General features: G+C 42.6%; 1 protein-coding gene across 1 annotated transcript in view; it reads right to left on the reverse strand.

The window, feature by feature from the left end:
* Positions 1 to 223: 223 nt before the first annotated feature.
* Positions 224 to 19,880, reverse strand: part of kcnh4b (potassium voltage-gated channel, subfamily H (eag-related), member 4b) — a 30,653-nt gene continuing 10,996 nt past the window's right edge. The window contains exons 4-16 of the mRNA XM_041067051.1: positions 19,250 to 19,377; positions 12,845 to 13,085; positions 11,598 to 11,755; positions 10,995 to 11,196; positions 9,832 to 10,026; positions 9,326 to 9,525; positions 8,805 to 9,054; positions 8,490 to 8,704; positions 5,448 to 5,486; positions 4,089 to 4,468; positions 2,939 to 3,030; positions 2,282 to 2,358; positions 224 to 1,297 (exon numbers count right to left, since the gene is read on the reverse strand). Of these exons, the coding sequence (XP_040922985.1) occupies positions 224 to 1,297; positions 2,282 to 2,358; positions 2,939 to 3,030; positions 4,089 to 4,468; positions 5,448 to 5,486; positions 8,490 to 8,704; positions 8,805 to 9,054; positions 9,326 to 9,525; positions 9,832 to 10,026; positions 10,995 to 11,196; positions 11,598 to 11,755; positions 12,845 to 13,085; positions 19,250 to 19,377 (3,251 nt within the window). The remainder of the gene's footprint in view (positions 1,298 to 2,281; positions 2,359 to 2,938; positions 3,031 to 4,088; positions 4,469 to 5,447; positions 5,487 to 8,489; positions 8,705 to 8,804; positions 9,055 to 9,325; positions 9,526 to 9,831; positions 10,027 to 10,994; positions 11,197 to 11,597; positions 11,756 to 12,844; positions 13,086 to 19,249; positions 19,378 to 19,880) is intronic.

The following is a 19,880-nucleotide window of genomic DNA, read 5'->3' on the forward strand; positions in this document are numbered from 1 at the left end:
GCCAAGATAATGCACAAATGACATGCTTTTGCATAGAAATGGTGTAAATTGCGTGGAGTTTGACAAATATGAGAGCCCAGGAATTAAATGGGGGAAATACAGCACACATTGACAATCTCCAGCAGTCTGTTTAAACACTGTAAGAAGTTGAGTTTCAATAACCGCTGCTTTTGTTTCCAGTTGCAGTGAAAGCCAGTGAGTCTGCCCCTGGAACATGTACAGTTTAATCAGTGAGGTCCAGACACCATGACTGCTCTGTGCTCTGAGTCTGGACGCCAATGCTGGACCTTCGAGATGACGCGCTTTCACTGTCCCTGCTCTCCATAGAGCCCCCGTTCCCCAGTAGGCACTCCAGACTGGTGTGTTCTATGGCAGATGGGTCGCCCAGTGGGAGATGGGGATCAAGAGCATCTGATCGTGGTGACCCTGAATCCAAGGAAGATCCAAGAGGGTGGCTGAGCAATGTGGATGGAGAGGAAGAGATAGGATGGATAGAAGGGTGCGCGTCCTCCATTTGGAAGATGGACGTGTCCTGGATCAGATTATGAGATGTCGGGGTGGACATCAGAACACAAATGTCCTCATGTGAGGTTTGCGATAAGTTGAGATGGGACTCTGAGGGCAGGCAGAGATGGGGGTAAGAGCTTGGTGACTGGTCCAGCAGGCTGTGTGTGGACATGCCTGTAGGGGCACTGGACAAAAGGCAAGAGTATTCATCACTATCACTGGGAGGCTGCAGGCACAAAGTGGGCTGGGACTGGCTGATGGTAGTTGGGCTAGCACTGAGAGGTCTGTTGTCAAAGTCTTCACGCCCGGCATGAGATGCAAGGCCTGGACTTGCACCCTGGAAGCCTGGGCTGATGCTGAGAAGAGACGGGCCAGTCCAAAGATGTGTGGTCATGCTCTCAGAGCTATGATATGCGCCTAATCTGGATGCAGAGTTTAGGGAGATGGGTGGACAGGAGTTAGCAGGTGGACTAGGGGATTGAGGCTGGTGGTGGCTCTCTGTCTGGGTTTCCGAAGCTCCGCTATAGCTCCGGTGGCCAGTGGGTGGGAAACTTTGGTGGCTGTGGCCTTCATGGCTCCCAGGATCGTTATGGAGGTGGCAGGCTGATGCTAGGTTGAATGGCATCCCAGTGTTGGTGCCTGTGGGAGAGCTGGACACCATTTGGACGCCGTACGGGTATGAGGGCAGGGAGGCTTTGTAGTGATGCATGGATATGTGAGCCTGGAGGAGATGCATCATGTGGTGCAGGCCCTTGGTGAGCTCAGATACTTCCTGGTTTAATGTACCCATCTGTGTAGAGAGTACATACAGTTAGAAATGCATATTCATATAATCAGCTTCTATATTTAAGTTTTAATCCTAGACTCATGTCCAGATATAATTTTCAGATGACTTCCCAAAAGAGAAAACAATGTATAGCCCCCCTCTATGACTCTAAGAAATGACCTCTTAGACAGTAGTGAAATCCAGAGGGACACAGACTGAGGTAACTGACGCAAATAGGGAAGAAAGTAGACAGAAAACTGGGAACACGTCAGTGCACCAAGAAGGAAAAGGGGCCAGAGAAGGGCCATAAGTAGAGCTGGGTTGTCATCAGAATTTCTTTTTTCTTAAGATTGTCGAGTCAGCACCCCCGGCTATCCTCTGCATTGCAGACGTGCCCTACTGATTAATTAATATTGACTTCAGACAGCACCTAACTGGGCCCATCTGGATGCTCTCACAGCACCTGCTTTCGCTCTACTTACAGTCAGATTAAGAGTGCAAGGACAGATTGAGAAACGAGGCAGAAACTTGAGTCTACTTGATCTCACTGTATGTTTCCCCATTTTAAATATACGACCACTGATATTTGATGAGATGCCAGAAATTTATTCATCTAAAAAAAAAAAAAAGCTTAAGAGTTTCTCCTTATTTTGTTTGGCCTGCTCTGAAGATGTCAGTGAATCCAATTCAAAAGACTGAGATGGGAATCCATATTTTACTGCCGAAATAGTGCACAGGTTGTCTTTTCTCATTACAAATTCACTAATGCTTGGTGTATTTCATATCAAGGATCAAGGAACTTTATTGTCATACCAGGACATTTGCATGTTATGGTACGAAATTGGTACTCAGGTCCCAGTTTTAAGCCATAAACATTAGAGAAATATAAATATAAACATATTCTATTCCTCTAAAGCACTTTACAGACAGAAGACAGACGAGATGATGAGAGGGCTACAAAGTAAACTCAGCATGGGTTTTAATTTAGGTTAAGAGGCTGTACTTTACCTTCTGGTTGAGTTGACTGACGCTGTGCCTGACCTCTTCTGTCTCCAGCAACAGTGTGGCTCTTGCCTGTGCGGAGTCTGGAAAAATAAGGAGGAGAAAAACACAGCACACAACTCAACACACCTGAGTATTAATATGAAGCAAGCAGGCTGTGTAGAAAGCGTACTGACTGTGAAGATTTTACACTTGACCACTATGAGAGTAGACAGACCACAGCAGCAAGCATGTGGAATCAGTAAGGACATATTAGAAAAAAAAATCACAACATGGTTCTTAAAAAACACTTTTAGTATTTTTAAACTGTACTGAACATGGGTGCTACTGTGCACTGTTGTGCATCTGTGGCCAAAGCACTCATGATACCAAAGTAAATTAGTTGCACTTCAACTAAAGGGAACCTGATATTCCTCCAGGAATGATAGTGATCATCTGTAAAGGCTCAGGTCAGACGATCAGTACCCAGCTTTGACCTCAGTTGTCCTTTAACATGTTCTCTGACTCTTTGGACACCTGGCTGTCATTTCATGCCTGTGCGCTCTCACATTTCCCCAGAAAGAGGCAGGGCTGCAATGTGGCATCCACTGTTTGAACTCTTGAATTTACCTCCAGCCATCTGGCACCCAGGTGACCCTCGCAGCTGGAGGTGGTTTGGCTTACCTTCGGCGCCGCCTCCTGTACTGGCTTTAGGCCCGCTGTGCTCCACGTTGAAATGGAACGTGTGCCCATTGTCTTCAATGCCGTCTACAACTCTGGCAGGAGGGGGTGAAGAGGAGGGAAGCTGGAGTTAATGTAACAGTAGAGCTTTTTCAATTATCACTGGAGCCAGCAGACGACCCAGGAATGTGCCATGAGAGCTGCTGCTGGCAGAGGCCCATGTGGGTTTGAACATGAGGAGAAGAGCCCAGTCTGGAGGGGCGGACACCTGAGCTCCCTGAACCAGCACTTACCCATATCTAGAACTTACTGGATGACTTAGGGATACATTATGAATACAGATGGTTGGGGCAGGATAGGGTGCTCTGGTAATGAAATGCAGTGACATCTGTTGAAACATGAAATGCAAATACTCTGCATTTACATTAAGCAGATGACGCAGGTCTCTCTAGCATGACTTTAGGTGTCCATTACTGTAACACCTTATTCAAATCATGTCAGACATTCTAAATCTATCATGAATAGAGTGAGTATGTAGACATAATGTGCTCTACAAAGTTCAGAGAGATACTGTCTGTGATAGCACAGAAAAGGAATTCAAGCATATTGTTGTTTGCTTGTATAGTCTTGCATCACATTATGCAGGTGTTATTTACTTTTATGGTCACTAAGTGTAATGTTAACTACCAAAGTTAACATTACATTATATCCAGCCTCATGTCTACAGATCTTTAGAAATAGTTTACACAAGCTTGATAGAAAGTGTCTTGACTATATGATGTTGCTCTGGTTTATTGGGATCTACAAGAGTGAAGCTTGTGAAACTTGTGAGGACTTTAAACATGACCACTATGACAGCAGACAGACCACAGCAGCAAGTGTGTGGAATCACTGAGGCGAAAAAAGCAGGCAATACTCCAGGAGGTGCTGAAGGATTGCCAGAACAACAACAAACACAAAACAGGAGGTGCATCCTGTACCACAGTCAAAAACACTTTCAGTATTTAACAAGATGTACTGTGCATTGACTGCTACTGTGTACTGCTGTGCATCTGTATAAAGCACTCATTACACTGAAGTAAATTCGACTAAACAACTTAAACTCGCTTGTGTTTTATAAACTGAATTTCATGTTCGTTGTTTTCACATTTACCTTGGACTAAGGTCTGGGGGTCCAAAACAGGTGACAGTTGGGATAAGCAGCTTTGAAGGCTTTTGCTCAGCTCCTGATTCTCCCTGGGCTGAAGTTGAGGCTGGGGCTGATGTAGGAGTGCTATGCTCTCGTTTGGTTGGTGGCTGAGGGGATGAGCTCTGCCCGTGGATGCCACGGTTGAGATTGGGGGAGCGACAGCGCCGCAGGGCATTGAACTGCCGCAACTCATCACCCAGGAGGTTCCCCAGGGACGTACGGCGAACAGGGCTGCTGAAGCTGGGCAGCAGGAGGTTGCGACGGGAGCGGGTAGTAGGAGACAGGTGGAAGGAGTCGTCTAGGTCATCACCCTTGGTTTCCACAATAGAGGGGAGCCTGGGTTCCTGCAAAACAAGAAATATAACATGCAGCATTAATAGCTGCATTCTAATGTGAAATTTTCACTCCTGAAAGGTGCACAAATCCTCAAACTGCCTGAATTGTGTTTGTCAAGACATGAGTCCTGAGGATATGAAAACAAATTAGAGCAGAAATAAAATACAATTATTTGGAATAATAATTACATAAAAGCTAAAATATTTTTAAGTACTGAATGAAATTAGAAGACCACGCAAATTTTAAATTCCACTCAAAGTACCTACCTCCTTTAAAACATTTAATGGGTAATGTGGCACATAATAACCTATGTATTTTAAAAGCTGCAGATAAGGTGCAAGTAATGTGTTAGTTAGATTTTAATGCGTTACAACTGATATTTTAATCACAATACTTTAATCCTGTTACAAATTTTTTATGCTATAACCATAGCTCCCTGTGTGCTCATGAGCAAAAACAACTTCTTTTACATTATACGCAACTTTTAACTGTAAACAGTACTATAATAATAGAAAAACAGGGTGGGGAGATACAGGGAGAGGCATACAGTACATAGTGAGAAAAGTAGCTCATAAGGTTTCCCATTAGGAGAGCTATTGACCCAGTTAGTGAGCTAACTCCAGAGGCTGAACTGCTCTCTCTATTCCAAATGAGATTCAACCTGAAGGGGAAGTCCTTGCACAAACCCTCCCACAGTATTCATCAGTATTACAGTACGTCCCAGGAAAAACTGGGGGGTTTTACCTTGAAAAACCAGATGCACGCCTGCTAAAAACCTGGAACTTTAATGCTCGACACAATACTAATGCACTTCTCATCATAATTGTGCAGTGGTCTCACCGACTCTATATTTAACAGCATTCAAAACCAGGCTTTGTGAATTTTTTACGACTTAAAAGTGTGTTAAAGAAACCATGTCTTGTGGACAAAGGAAATAATGACAACTCAGAGAGAAGAAGAAGAAGACTGAATTTGCACTGAACTCACCTGGGAGAGCCTGGGTGACCTTGAAAACCTGTTGAGACCCTGCAGTGACACAAAGAAAGCAACACTGATTACAAAGGATACAGCTACAGGAAGTACGTATTTATATTATAGTTGTTTACTATTTTTCTTTTCTATATCAGATCTTTAAAAATGAAAATTGAAGCCCTTGTAATAAGAGGTTTGGAAATTAATTAAAGAACCAGTGGGTAGGATTTTGTGGCACACCTAACTTTCCAATTGTGACGGAGAACATACGATGGCCTTCAGGTAAAGAAAAAATGTGAAAGGCCCTCACTAGAGCCAATGTTTGTTTTTTTTGTCCATTCCGGGCTACTGTAGAAACATAGTGATGGGTTCAAGATGGTGGGCTCTGTGGAGAAAGACTGGTTCATTAATTTTGGTGACATCTTTGCATTTATGAAACTATGTAAAATTCAAATTTGTTATTTCTTGTTATTTCCACTAAAACTGTTTTTCCTTTTGCCCTTGCTTAAATGAACTTAGCCAGTAATACAGCCTTTGCCACACAAGTCAAAGTCTGTCTTTCTGCCGGTGAGAGTAGAAATTGCTGGTAGTTTAACATAATCACCAGCTGGATGGCAAATGAAACTGTGATAGTGTGAAGCCTTCCCTCATGTGTGAAAAATGTGCTTCTGACAACATGGCTTAATGTGACAACAGAAGCCACAGTCTGTCGCTCTACCAGTTTAGTGCCAGTAATGCTCTGTGATGCAAGGAAGCCAATTCACAGAGGATACACATTAAATTTAATCCTTCATTGACAAACAATAGAGTTTAAAAGTTATCATAGATGAAAGGAAATTAAAGCAAAAAATGAAACTGTAGCTGTGAATCTTTACACCTCTTCAGTGAGTGGAGCTATGAGGGGCAAACGGGAAAAGTCTATGAGTCTATTCAAGGAAGAGACAAATTCTCCTTTTAAGGAAAATTAGCCCTGGAGCAAAGAGGAATGATTAACTAGCCAGTGAGGAGTATTGGTGCCAAGTGACATTAATTGAACATCAATATCAAGTAATAGGGCACTGATGCCACACGTGTCCCACATAGTAAAATGGGTTTGCAGGGACTTAATTGAAGCACTTTTTCCTGTCACTCACAAGTGTGCTATCTTGTACATCTATGGCATTTCATAAGAACAGATGAAACAGTATGCATGTGCACACAAGCACCAAACTGGTGATCAACAGCAGTTTCAACTTACGTGGCTTGTGGAGTTTTGAGTTGCTCTTGATAAGACACTCAACTACAATCATGAAATGCAAGCTGAAAAGTCAGCTTGAAAGCAGTATAAAGGTTTTTTTTTTTTTTTTTTTACCACGGTTAACAAAAAGAAACAATTTTGTATGTTTGTATGTTAGCAGTGTGCTGAGTGAAAAGAGCTGGAAAACTCTTATGTTCTTTTATGTTTTCTATCAACACCTATTGATTTGACACCACTGCAATAAAAGTTGAAATTAAATTATAGAGTTGACAAAAAAAAAATAATTTTCCATCTGGCAGTCTGGGTTTTTCCCTTTTAGAGAAGATAAAGTAGTCCCTTTTGGATACCTTGCACTGTAATAGGCATTTCTACAATCTGTTTCTTTGGCAGTATTTCACTACAGTTGACTGATTGCTGTACAATCAGCATACAATTCTCAAGTATCTCTTGAGTGTAAAAGATCCTACAACAACTCCCACCTAAAACCACCCACTGTGAGGACGTGGATGAGACCAGCATGCCTGTATATGTTTGTGTGCACGTCAGGAGTCTGTGGGACCTGGCAGCTCGGCCAGGTAGCTGTGCACTCCTTCATCCTGTCAGGGGGGCGGCAGTGCCCCGGCTTTGTGCTTGAGCATAAACTCTTGAGCAGATGGCGTGAGAGAAGAAGAGAGCTACTACTCGTGATCAGTCACGTCCCAGAGAAGGCTGCTTGAATCTAAATTAAAGACTGTAGAATCTCTAGTACTGTATGTACAAATATGGCATCTGTACACCAAACAGAGATCTTATGATAGTTCACTTTTCTGTAATAATTTTCTTCTGTGTGATTTATGCATGGATTCTGTTAGGTGACAAATGTTATCTATGACGTCTCTTTGTGGAAGGAAACTCCTCAAACATAATCATTCTGTTTGTGAAGCCCTCATTAATTCAGTTGAAGCTGTTGCCCCTCAGCCTGACAGACAAAAAGGCATGTGGTAATTAACAAGACCAGCACAGATGTCCTGTTCTTCATGTTCCAAACTAAACAAAACAAGCAAACAAAAAACAAATAAAATGAATAAAATAACAAAACCTTGGAAAAGGCCTTCGGGAATCAAGACATATGCTTGAAGCAAGTACAAAATGTTTGTGACTGACAATAAGGATGAGATTGGGAAAGTCCTTGGGGAGCTTTGTCAGTTTTATCAGTCACACATCAATAACATCTTGGCATTAATTTGTTTTGATCATACGGTTCAACAAAATGCCATGCAAAACAACCACTGAAATTTGTTGCACTGTTTCTGTGGGTTTCGAGATGGATCTGTAAAACAGATTATATAAAAACAAGGCTACACGTGTAACATCAACAGGTGCATTTTCTTCACAGATGGAGGATTATCTTGCCTTACGTAATGCTTTCTTAAATAACTGTTAGGGGTAACAGGCAGTACTGAGAGGAGGTCAGTGTCTGGGTGTAATGTCATCCTGTGGTGCTTTGGGGTGGTAACCGGGAAGCGATACGGCTCCCTGACAGTGGCACCCATGCATGAGAACACGTGTGACAATGTGACAATCAAGCCACCAACAGCCCTTTGCTCTCTGTGACAGAACAAGCGTCAAGGAGAGTGACAAAGGCACGTTAGGGGGCACAAATGTGTTATTCGGTATGTTGAAAAAAGATGCTAATTTCTGAGCAGCAGCCTCAAAGCAAAGCAAGCGTGTTGAATTTATGAATTTTCAAAGCTTGTAAAGCTTGTATCACCACTGCTCTCCTTACCTATGTGTACTGAAGTACATTATAATAAACGTGTGGGTGAGTGTGTATTTAGTACCTCGTCTTGGCTGCCCTCACGCAGGTTATATGTGAGGTTGTTGTGGATGTCAGAGGCAAACACACTGGCGTATTCAGGGTAAAGTTCCAGCACCTCTCTCAGACCTCGTACACTGATATACTGCAGGTCACAGTAGGTCAAGGCCTTCACATCAGCATTGGTCTTGATCACCTGGTCTGTTCCAGGCAGGTCAGACCCAATCAAATCCCCTTTTCCTAAAATCAAAACAATGAATATTCACTTTCTTGCTCTACTTGTTGCTACATAAACACCTAAAACATGTTGCTAAAAAGGCCACGTGACTACAATACAAACCTAATATGGCCAGCACCATGTTGTCTTTCAGCACCTCCAGAGACCCAGAGCAGACAAAGTAGTTGGCATGCAGTGCATCACCCTGACGGATCAGGTATTCTCCGGGGACACAGAAGGAGGTTTTTATATGAAGGGAGAGCGAGCGCAGGCAGCCACGACTGGCCCCCTTAAAGACCGGCAGCTGGAGGATGTCCTTATTCAGATGCATGGCGATGTCAGCCCGCAGCTCGTCGGGGAAGTCGTGCAGGAGCTGGGGATGTGTGACAGATGTAATGAGATTCGACACTGATTGGTAATTAGGGAATGGGCTGTGTTGCCACCATTTACCCTCTTTTGAATTTCAATAGGATGTCAACTGATGGTAAGATCATAAACAATTACAGCTGCAAAGGGCTGTGAATGGATTTTAAAGCAGATTTCATTACTCAAGTGCCATCAAAACACTGACGTGAGGTTCCTTGAAGGCAGATAACACTGTGACAAAGGTATTACATGACAACAACAATGAAAGGGACTCCTACCTCGTTGGCATCTATACCATTGTTGACAGACCACGTGGTCTGGAAGTACTCCAGCATGCGTTGTTTGAGCTGCTGGGGCAGACGGTGGACACGGATGAAGTCCTTCAGGTCCTTCATACGTGTGTGGTAGAGAGAACGGCGTGAGTACATACGCTGTATGATGGCCGTCACATTTCCAAAGACAAGGGCGTGCATCAGCGCTGTGCGGGACATGGAAACAAACAGCATGAAAGATAGTAAATGACAATATAAAGGCTGAATGTTCTGATGAGCAGACTGAATAAAAAATAAATATACAATTATCTTATGGGTTGTTGCACCAATAATTGCCACCTCAGCTAAAATAATCTGTTTATTGGTATATAAAGGTGGCAACAAGCTGCGTCTTAAAGGCCAGCCAAACCATCCAACCCACTTCCTGCTGAATTTCTAGCAGTGGTTTGCCAAACAGAGGCACTGTTCTGCCAAGATGCCAGAGGGAGAATGTACCCTAGTGTCAGACATACCGCCGATGAGCATGGTGCAGATGGAGAAGATCTTCTCAGCATCAGTGTTGGCACAGACATTGCCAAAGCCCACACTGGTCAGGCTGCTGAGGGTAAAGTAGAGTGCAGCGATGTAGGAGCTGCGCACTGTCGGGCCGCCCACCGTGCTGTTGATATAGGGCGTCTCCAGACGTTTGCCCAGCTCATGGAGCCACCCTTGAATGAAGAGGTAGAACATGTGAGAAGATAAATGTCCAAAGGCTGTTGCTCATGTTGTCTGCTTGTCCTCTGTCAGTTCAGAACTAGATGGAAGAGGAGGGATGCTACTAAAATACCTGATCCAAGAGAAACAAAAGTGCATGTTTGGGTCTGTATGTGTGTCAGAAGGAGACTGTCAGCAGTGTCAGCAGGCTGGCATGTTGGTGCGGGACAGGGCAGAATTAGATTGGCTCCTCCAGGGACAAATAAGGCCGAGTGTTAATTAGCAAGTATGGCCTAAACTCCCTATAGACAGAATATACTGTCACTAAAGTATGCACAATCAACCACATACATACAAACATAAACAAACATTGCACAGCAGACTGGACCAGATATTTTGCTGTACATGGTTATTTAAAAATCTAATGTGGCTGTTAAAAGCTGCAGGATTAAACTCGTCACTTTTGTAGTCATTTCGGTGGTAATAAAAACCTAAACATGGTTATAGTCTTTGATCTGTTGCAAGCAGTTGTGTAAATAATTAGTGCCCAGATATTACTCAGATAAAACAGAGAACAGAAAAGCCTGTGAGTTTTGTTTTGGTCTCCATTTTGAACCATTTTCAAACAGTGACACAAACAAGACATTAGTGCTCTGCATGCTACCAGTCATTTGTTATATCAGCTTTTGATCTGGTTTCAGGCAGTCCTCATTAAAGTGCCAGAGTATGGTGTTCACCGAATAAATGAGCCATGACTATTTATAGCTGAGTGGGGACAATAATGTCTACTCACAGTATTGGCAAAATCTAGTCTATAATATTAGACTAGACAACTGACTTAGACTGGACTTATGGTAAATGAAACAAGCCTGGAGAGTCAGCATGGATGAGTAGTATCACTTTTACACCCTTGCAGGATGAAAAACCAAACCTGATCTTCATACTTCAGCTTCCATTTCAGCAAGGCCTCAGTCAGACTCACCAATGTCCCAGGTCTCACTGGTCTCTATCTCCTTGCGTCCAATCATGTACCAGATGCAGGCCATCCAGTGTGCCAGCAGGGCAAACACAGACATTAGTAAGGTCAGTACCATGGCGCTGTACTGGGAGTAGCGGTCAAGCTTCTGAAGCAGACGAAGGAGGCGCAGCAGGCGTACCGTCTTAAGCAGGTGGACCAAGGAAGTCTGAGATGGAGAGTAGAGTAAAGTGGAGCAGAGTGACGAAGGAATGGACAGAGGAGTTGGAGTAACAGACAATCTGGTTGTTCAGATTTTGGAAACCAAAACTTAAATCTGCCATGTTAATATCCAGAAACACAATTTGACTGTACATATGCTGCATATACACAATGGAGCTTGGACAAGCTGTGAGTTGCTTTGCTCAAACAAATGTGCTTATCTTTTGTATGAGTCACTACCTAGGAAATGCTCATCACATAGGCCGGATTGCAGTAACAACAGCAGCCTTAACAAAGGAAGGTGCTTTGTTTGCAAAGGCAACACATTTCAGGGGAAATGTCTATGTAACATGATAAATCATCAATTTCCTGTTTATGTCAGCAATCACGGAGGGCAGCAGTACTCACCACTGTGATGTTGAAGGCATACAGCAGGTCAAAGGGCAGGGCAGCCACTAGGTCCACAAAGAACCAGGTAGTGGCGTAGTGAATGCAAATGGAGCGTGGCTCATACACCACCTGGCCTGACTGGCTCACATAGGTGGTGCGGAAGTTCAGGATAATGTCTGCAAATATGAAGGTTAAAGTTAATTTTCTCTCTGTCGCTTCTGACTAATAAAAATGAAACGAACTGTGTACAGTGCAGAAAGATGAAGAGTGTTAAAGGGTGACAAACCCAGTCCCAATGGTTCACTTGTGTAAAAAGGACAAGTTTAGACAACAACATAATGTTTGTCATCCACATTTCAAATATACCAATTTTAGACATATTAATGTAATCTTAAAATAATATAATGTATAGTAAAAGACATGGTATATGCATAAGTAACTGAGCTGAAGCTTGTAACAGGTGGAACATGTCAGTGTTTTAAGTCATCCATATGGATCAGCTAGTTTGCCAGGCAGATCATCTAACCTTAGTGTCAGAATGAAGCAAGCATATAATTAGCAGACCTCTGGGTGTGAGGCCTGATGTAACAAAACCTCATCTGTCATCCAAGCTGTTGATGTCTGCAGAGATGATGGCTCATCACTCAGTACAAATCTCAGTTATGAGAAGGTAAAAGAAGGTAGTGATAGTGATATATAATATTTATGATGTCACATCATATCATCGTATATCATATTCCTCACATTTTGGGAAGCAGGCCTTCTTTTGAGTGCTACAGGAGAAGTACTAAGTCTGCATAGGGACCGAGTAAATGAACTTGTAGAAACAAGCAGAAAAAATTGGTCTCTCTCCTTCTTCGTGCCAAGTTGAGGGACTAAGCAATCTTACATGAACTCCAAATTAAAACACTGTTCATGTGCACTAAGAGGAGAACACTGAGTATCTGCCACCTCAGTTCGTCCCTTGGGTGCCTCCCTTTGGAGGTTTATCAAGGATTACCAACTGGGAGGAGTCCCTGGGAGACACCCAGGACATCCTGAAGGGACTACAAAACCTAGGTTGCCTGGAACAAGGGGAACTTTCTGGGGAAAATGATGCCTGGGTTGCTCTTGTTCCCTGTTTCCATAGATGTCAGGAAAGTGGATATATGTAGGGTAAAAATCTCACCTTGACACCTAAAAATTACCTTCAAAGCACCACAGTATTATTAACAAATTCATATAAAAAAGGGGAAGCCGTGTCAGTAGAGTCTATCAACACTCACCTATGATAAAGAGCATTTCAACAGCGATGTCGCTAACAATGGTGGAGCGTGCAGCGGTCACAGTATCATCGTACGGCGTGAAGCTGACGTTGTAGGGCACGGTGACAGCCACATAGAAGGTAGCCAGCAGAATGAGCCAGTCCCACAGGGCTTTAGACACACTGTAGTGGAGCAGAATGAAGCGTGACTTCTGCACTGCTGCCACCTTGTACTCTGGTATGGAAGGCTTGTCAATCATGCCCTGTAAGAGAACAGGTAGACAAAGTGCAGAAAGGCAAAAGTATCCTTAAATATTTCTGCTGAAACAGACAGTAAGAGCACATACACAGACATATGCACGCACACCACACACTAACACACATATAGATGGGTGGTTTGCCTGTTAGGAGTGAAAGTCCAATAATAACAGTCTCTTGAATTTCGAGCCTGAGTTAATAAATATACAAAAGACACAAAGTACTCTCGAGAAGCTGCATAAATGAATAACTTGATAACCAGATGCTCACGAGGTGGAGTGCCGTGAAAATAAATAATAATCAGATGGACATTGCAGTGCCAAGATTGTGCAGAAAAAGACAATATAAATGTCAACACCCTCTCTCGTGTTCTGACTGCTGATGATTCAGCATGGCAGGCAACTCGAGTGAAACAGATATGGTAATGCTGCTGGTTATCTATTCTTGACAGCCGCTCACAGACAGTGATACACCTTTTAAACGCCTGTGCAGTAACAATACAAAATGACAGAGATATGACTGTGGTCACTGAGGGGGAAACTTATTGATGCCTTATTATTTCATACATGACTCGACCTTGGCCTGACTTCATCCCTCCAAATGCCATTAGTGCCTACTTTATCATTACTGGATTCTCAGGTGATGAAAAAAACAAAACAATGGTAGCTGTGCTATGATAAGGAAATCAGGAGAAACAGAACATTGACCACTGCTGTTATTTTTGGAAGCCTATTGCTTATTAATTCCACTCATGTCATTTTTATTACTGAAATCCAATTGCAGAAAGTATGAATTGCTATTTCTGATGAGGTGGGGAGTCCATTTGGCACATAATGAGACTGCAGCTCTCCAAATGGGGCCATGCACTTAGCACATAATAGCCTTAACCAAGTTTAGGAGACGGGAGGAGAAGCTATTACCTCTGACAGTGGTGAGAGGGAAACAGAAAGGGGAGATAAATGAGCAGTAATCCATCCACGAACAATGCGGTCCCTTCACAAACAGGTGAGGCCAGAAAAGAGGAGGGTGGTTAATGAAGTCTTAATAGATCAAGTCTCTCTGAAAATAACTGAGAGAGAATAAACAACTTTTTCTTGTACCCCCAAAAGAAGAGAAGTACCTGACAACAGTGACACATTGCACTGCATGAGAGCAAGAAACGTGTTCAGAGAAATATCTGTCAGCACCTTGTACTGAGGGGAAAATGTTCCCACTGAAGCAAAACTGTACTGATTACGACTGTTTGACACTCAGCAATTTCTGGTCAAAAGACACGTGTTTATCACAGTGTCCCTCAGTCAGTGGGTTTTTCATGGTGTCCAGACGTTTGTGAGCAGAAAATCTAGAAGAAAGACCTTGCTGACTGCCATCAACAGCTGTGGCCACTTTAATGATAGTTCAAGCAATGTCAGCAAAAGCTGGACTGCTTTGCTTTCTTTTTTTTCTTCTTTTTTTTAATTTGTCTTACATCACGGAGGTCAGGACGTCCACCTGACCTTTGGCACTTGAGGCGGTCAGCCGAGCACATCTCAATGATTAGAAAAGAAAGCCCAGCGCTGTGGGGACACATGGGACTGCATGTCACATAGCTACAGCTGGTCTTCGCACTTCATTAACTCACACTGTAGCCCCGAGCATATTGTTCCAACTACATCTCCCAGCATGCTTTTGGCTTTAGCACTGATAAAAGTCTGTCTTTGATGGGGAAGGAGATACACATGGCTTACCATGTGAGTCAAGCAGCAACCAGCACCCCATGCCCTCAAGCACAGTCTAGAGCAAACTGTTGCAGAGGATCATCAGTCTTGAATTTATATCCCAAAATATTATTTAGCTTTTTCCCCCAGTGATTTCTCTTGAGCAGTAGTGCAGCGGGAGTACAACAACTGTTACAACACAATTTAAACTCTGTAAAATAACAGAGACCGTGAGATGATACAAACCATCCTCTTACTGAACAGTTTCAACAATCCAGTATTCTCCTACATTAAATTCAGTAACAGGAAGAGGATAAACACCCACTGTCTGACAGTGTGTTCATGAGTGAGTGTGTGAAGGGCAAAAATGATAAACTGAGGGAAAGTAAGACGTGAAATCACAGGCAATAGATTTCACAGGCAGTCAATGATGTATTTGCATCATAACTTAAAACACCTCTAGATTGCACAATTTTTCTCTTTCGTAGACTTTTGACAAGTGCATTAAAGTGAAAAGAGGCAATAGTAGCTCTCCCCTGGGAAATGGAGCAGCTTGAAATCAAATCTGAGCTCCTTGTCAGCATGCCTTGGATTGGTTACAGTAGCTGATATACTCATGGGTTGACAGCATCAAAACTGGCAGAACAGGCATAAACAACGACTCGGTGCTCGTGTTTTGGTAAGAAGCCCTTAGAGAAAGAAAAAATTCAAGCTGAACACGTTTTCAAGGAGGTGATGCAGTGTGTCATGGATCATTTAGAAAGGATGCAACCTCTACAGCCTGAAACCAAGGCACACACAAAGGCCTGTGGAGATGTGTAAGTTCAGACATTAGATTTTCATCTGTCAATTATATCTCTAAACTTCAATTTATTGAAACTTTAAGCAGTAACTTGTCACCTTTTGTCACCTCTGTCTCTCTTTCTTTCTGAAGCTCTATGTGTATGTCTCTGTGTCCCTGCAAAGGGCCCCCCCTCCCATTTTCTTCCCTGCATGGCAGGCTGATGGGCCACAAATAGAGATCTAGTCAGAGCAGATCTGGCTGGTTTTGGTGTGGAGGCAGAGGACCACATTGTTAGCTAACTGCTACTGAGAGACAGAGAGAAAGAAACAGACAGAAAGACAAAGTGAAAGAAAGATGGAGGGGGCGACAGATGGAAAAAAAATAAAGGGAAAAATATAGTAATAGTCAGAGAGGGAGGATGGCAGTGTTGGAAGAAGTATTTTGATCCTTATGCCACAATGTAAAAATACTCTATTACAAGAAGAAACAGTGCATTCAAATTCTCATCAGTATTGTCAGCAAAACATACCTATGAGTATCAGAATAACTCATTATGCTGAAAAATGGACTGGAATTTTTGAATGGATCATAAATTCTATTATTTTTGGAGCATTTTGATGCTGTAGCCAGTTGAGATGGTGCTAATTTATCTTCTTTATATATGGTTTGGGTCATTTAATCTTTCCCTCTGAAATGTAGAGAAGTACAAGAATAAACCTGGAGAAAATGGAAGTCCTCAAGTTAAGAGTAAGTATTTTAAAACTGTACTCATGAAAAATTAAGTGCTGGAGGTTGGAGTGGATGGAGGGCATCAGTATTTGAGCTGCTCTTGGGAATAAAGAGAGAAAGAGGAGATATAATTTAAAAGTAGCAGAAAATGGGGAGGCGACAGAGTGACAGGCAATACGGGGAGAGACAGCAGGATCCAGAGAGATGAAGCCAAAAGATGAGAAGAGGTTACAGAGACAGATGGAGAGGGAGAGAAAACGTGTAAGAGCAGCAGAGAAAGAGTGGTTAAAGCTAAAAAAAAAAAAAAATGGGAAAAGAATGGGGAAGAGAGAGAAAGAGGGTTACCACAACTGTCTCAAAAAAAAAAAAAAAAAAAAATAGCAACGTTATGAATGCTAATGACTTGGCTAACTAATTTTACAGCAGTGACAGTTGGAGTGGTGGTTGACCCCACAGTATACAGTGTTATATTGGCTTACTTACCAAACGCCAAGTTCTCCAACCGGAATACATTTTTTCAGATGTTATTTTATTTTTTTCCTTTATAGCGAGTTTAACCCTTTTTTTAAAAACTAAGTTATTTCCACAATGAAGAGTTAAGCCAGCTAACTGTCGCCGAATGCAAATGGTGTTCCCATGGTGCTGCTTTAGAACACTGCCTAACAGTTTCCAGTTGTTTGTTTCTGAACTCAGCTGCTATTTTACTGATCTGCTGGTTGCCTGGTTGTGTGAAGAGACAGAGAGCTGACTGTGAACACATTAACACTGATTGTTAAATTTCATATTTCTATATTTTGTATATCTGTGTGTGAGCGAGAAAGAGAAACTGCGTTCTTGTGAAAATACAGTCTCATGCTGAGACTGTTGGCATAAAATTTGAATGATAAATACTGTGCATCTAATTTTGAGTCCATTGACGTTTTGCCATATGTTTTCATCGCTCTCCTCAGAGGGCAAGCCATCATTTACTGTCTGTCCTGATGTATGTGTGAATGTTTTCGTGAAAGTGCATGTGTGAGCCCTATTAGAACAGGTGTGTGTACGGTGCGAGCATGCATGGTGCCAGTGAACACTGCCATCTGTAAGTAGGTGGGATTGTGAAGCAGGGCAGCAGGAGGTTTGGCAGACAGCGGGGAGGTGTAGTGCATTGATTCCCTAGGAAGGCACCTGCAGGTTGGGTCTGAAAGCAACAGTAGAGCTTTTGTTTCTGGAGGCGTTAACAGGATGTAGGTCATATGCGTACAGGTTCATGTGAGGATATTTATCTATTTTCCTTTTCAGAAAAATTGAAGCATGAATTGTGGTTCTTTTTTATTTGAAATGAAAAACCACAACTTCTCAGAGCCCAAGATGACAATTTCAAATTGCTTAATTTGTCTGACCAACAATCAAAAACCCAAAATCCTTCATTTTATATAAAACTAAGACAATGTTTGTATGATTTAAACAACTAATCACACATATCTGTAGCTGGCAAAAACATTTGACCACTCACTTGAAAATTACAACATGTTTGAAAGATAAGTGTCCAAAGTGTCCAAATGCCAGGTTTCATGTCAGATTCTCATTGTGTTTTTGCAGGTTTTAGCACTTAAGGGAGGAAGGGAAGCTCAAAAATGGGTGTCAGATAAAGGGCATGCAGTTAAAACGGTAGAGGTACTTTGCAGAGAGTGCTACTTGACGGTGAAATTTTATTGGGCTTCTCAATCTTGATGCTAAACTGAACAGCTGCTGTAGTTTTATGCAGTGGTAGTTTCAGGTAGGTGAATTCCTCCAGAAACGTTTTTTTTTCATTTCCCAATGCTAATATTAACAACCTGAATCAGTCACACGTCTTACAGGTTTTCAACTTTTCTTTATTTTTATTTCAATTTACTCCTAAAAAGTTCTGAATTGCTCTTCGCCCCATGGGATGAAACGCCACATTGTGAAGGGCAGGTTTGAGCACAGACCCAGTTGGTAACTGAGCCTCTGCAGGGATGGAGAGGGATTATCTCAAAATGGTGCTCCGCTAGAAAAAAAACTGCTTCCCTTTCTATCTGAGAGCAAAACAGGGTCTTGCTCTCATGAATAACATTGCTTGGAGTGTAGCACGACTTTATTATTCAAAGCCTACGATGGCCTTTGTTCTGCAGAAATGAGACAAGTGGCAATGAAACAGACCATAGCTAGGTCTATTTCGCCACAACAAACAGCCTCTTATGCGACACTTGAAACACAAGCAGACTTGAAAGACAGATGAAGGCAAGCAGCCGCTCAAGAAAAATGACACACTTATCTGAAAAAGGTTCGAAAAGCATGTGAAAATACGCCTGTTTTATCTTACAAACATTATCCAACAGGTTGTAAATATATATGGCTCTGTGTAGAGGCATTAGACACAGCAGCATCATTCGGACCTAAGGGTAAAAGTAATTTAAGGGAACATGCTGGTGACATAATGACCTATATCTCCAAGCTGCTACTGGGGAGGTGTTGGCATGTCCAGACAATCCCAAAAAAGTGATAATGATGATGCATCCAGCTTCCCCTGTGACCAAAAACACCTCTCCAGCAGTGACAACCACCTCCCAGCAACCACTGCTGCTGCCACAGCGACCTTGCTGTTTGTCCGTTAAAAGCCACCAAACTACAGTTTCAGTGCAGAAAAATGCAACAGAAGCAAGATTGAAAACCTTCAGGAGCCTTAAAATAGTAAAGCTATTTGATGTATTTTCCACTGAGATAAGACACACTCTGGGAATCTGGGTCAAGACTTCCCTCACATTGTCTTCCTAAAAACTCGTCTTTTAGATATCAACATTAATAATTCAAACTCAAGAACAAGGGCGCTGCATGTCTGAGCAACTCCTGATTCTTTGTTTTCTTAGACGGTTTGTCAGAGAACACATGAAAATACAAGAATATCACAAGAATACCAGCCAATCAGGAAGTATGTGAGAGTAGTAGAAGTACTCACGCCACTCAAGTTGACCTCTCCTTTGCCTCCCCTGGAGAAGTGACTGGTCAGCTGGTACAACATGGTGCGTCCACGCTTCCTGGCCTTGCTGAAGTGAGAGCTGCTCTTCCTCCTGCACCTCTTGTCATCTGAAACTGACGCACAGTCGCTCAGATCAGCGTGTGTAAATTAGATCACAAGGCTGTGTCACAAGGAATTTGGTGGGGGCTGGAGACAATGTACACCTGAGGAGAGCATCGTGTCATCTACTGCAACGCCTGGACTCTGACGCTTGTTTGAGTTGAATAATTTTTCCTGTTATATTTACACAAGACACAAATGATGTGTACTTGACTTTCATTCCATAGCAATATAACAAAATAACTGTGTCTATTTCCCATGGCAGAGTGATTGGTATTTGCCGCAGACTGTTTCCAGGTTCCACTTGAAGACACACCGCTGCCCAAATCAAAGTCCCCATTGGAAAACATTGTCTGAGTTCAATGAACGAATGCCAGCCCAAACAAAACTGCAGGGTAGAATGTGACAGTGATGAACAAGAGCGCACGGAGAAAATGAAAGCTGGGGGCCAGAGGATGGCCCACTCATAAATCATGCTCAAAGTAAGCAAATAAGAGGAGTTTTTGTAAAC

This window comes from Toxotes jaculatrix, chromosome 21 (genome assembly GCF_017976425.1).
Source record: "Toxotes jaculatrix isolate fToxJac2 chromosome 21, fToxJac2.pri, whole genome shotgun sequence".
Taxonomy (NCBI): domain Eukaryota; kingdom Metazoa; phylum Chordata; class Actinopteri; family Toxotidae; genus Toxotes; species Toxotes jaculatrix.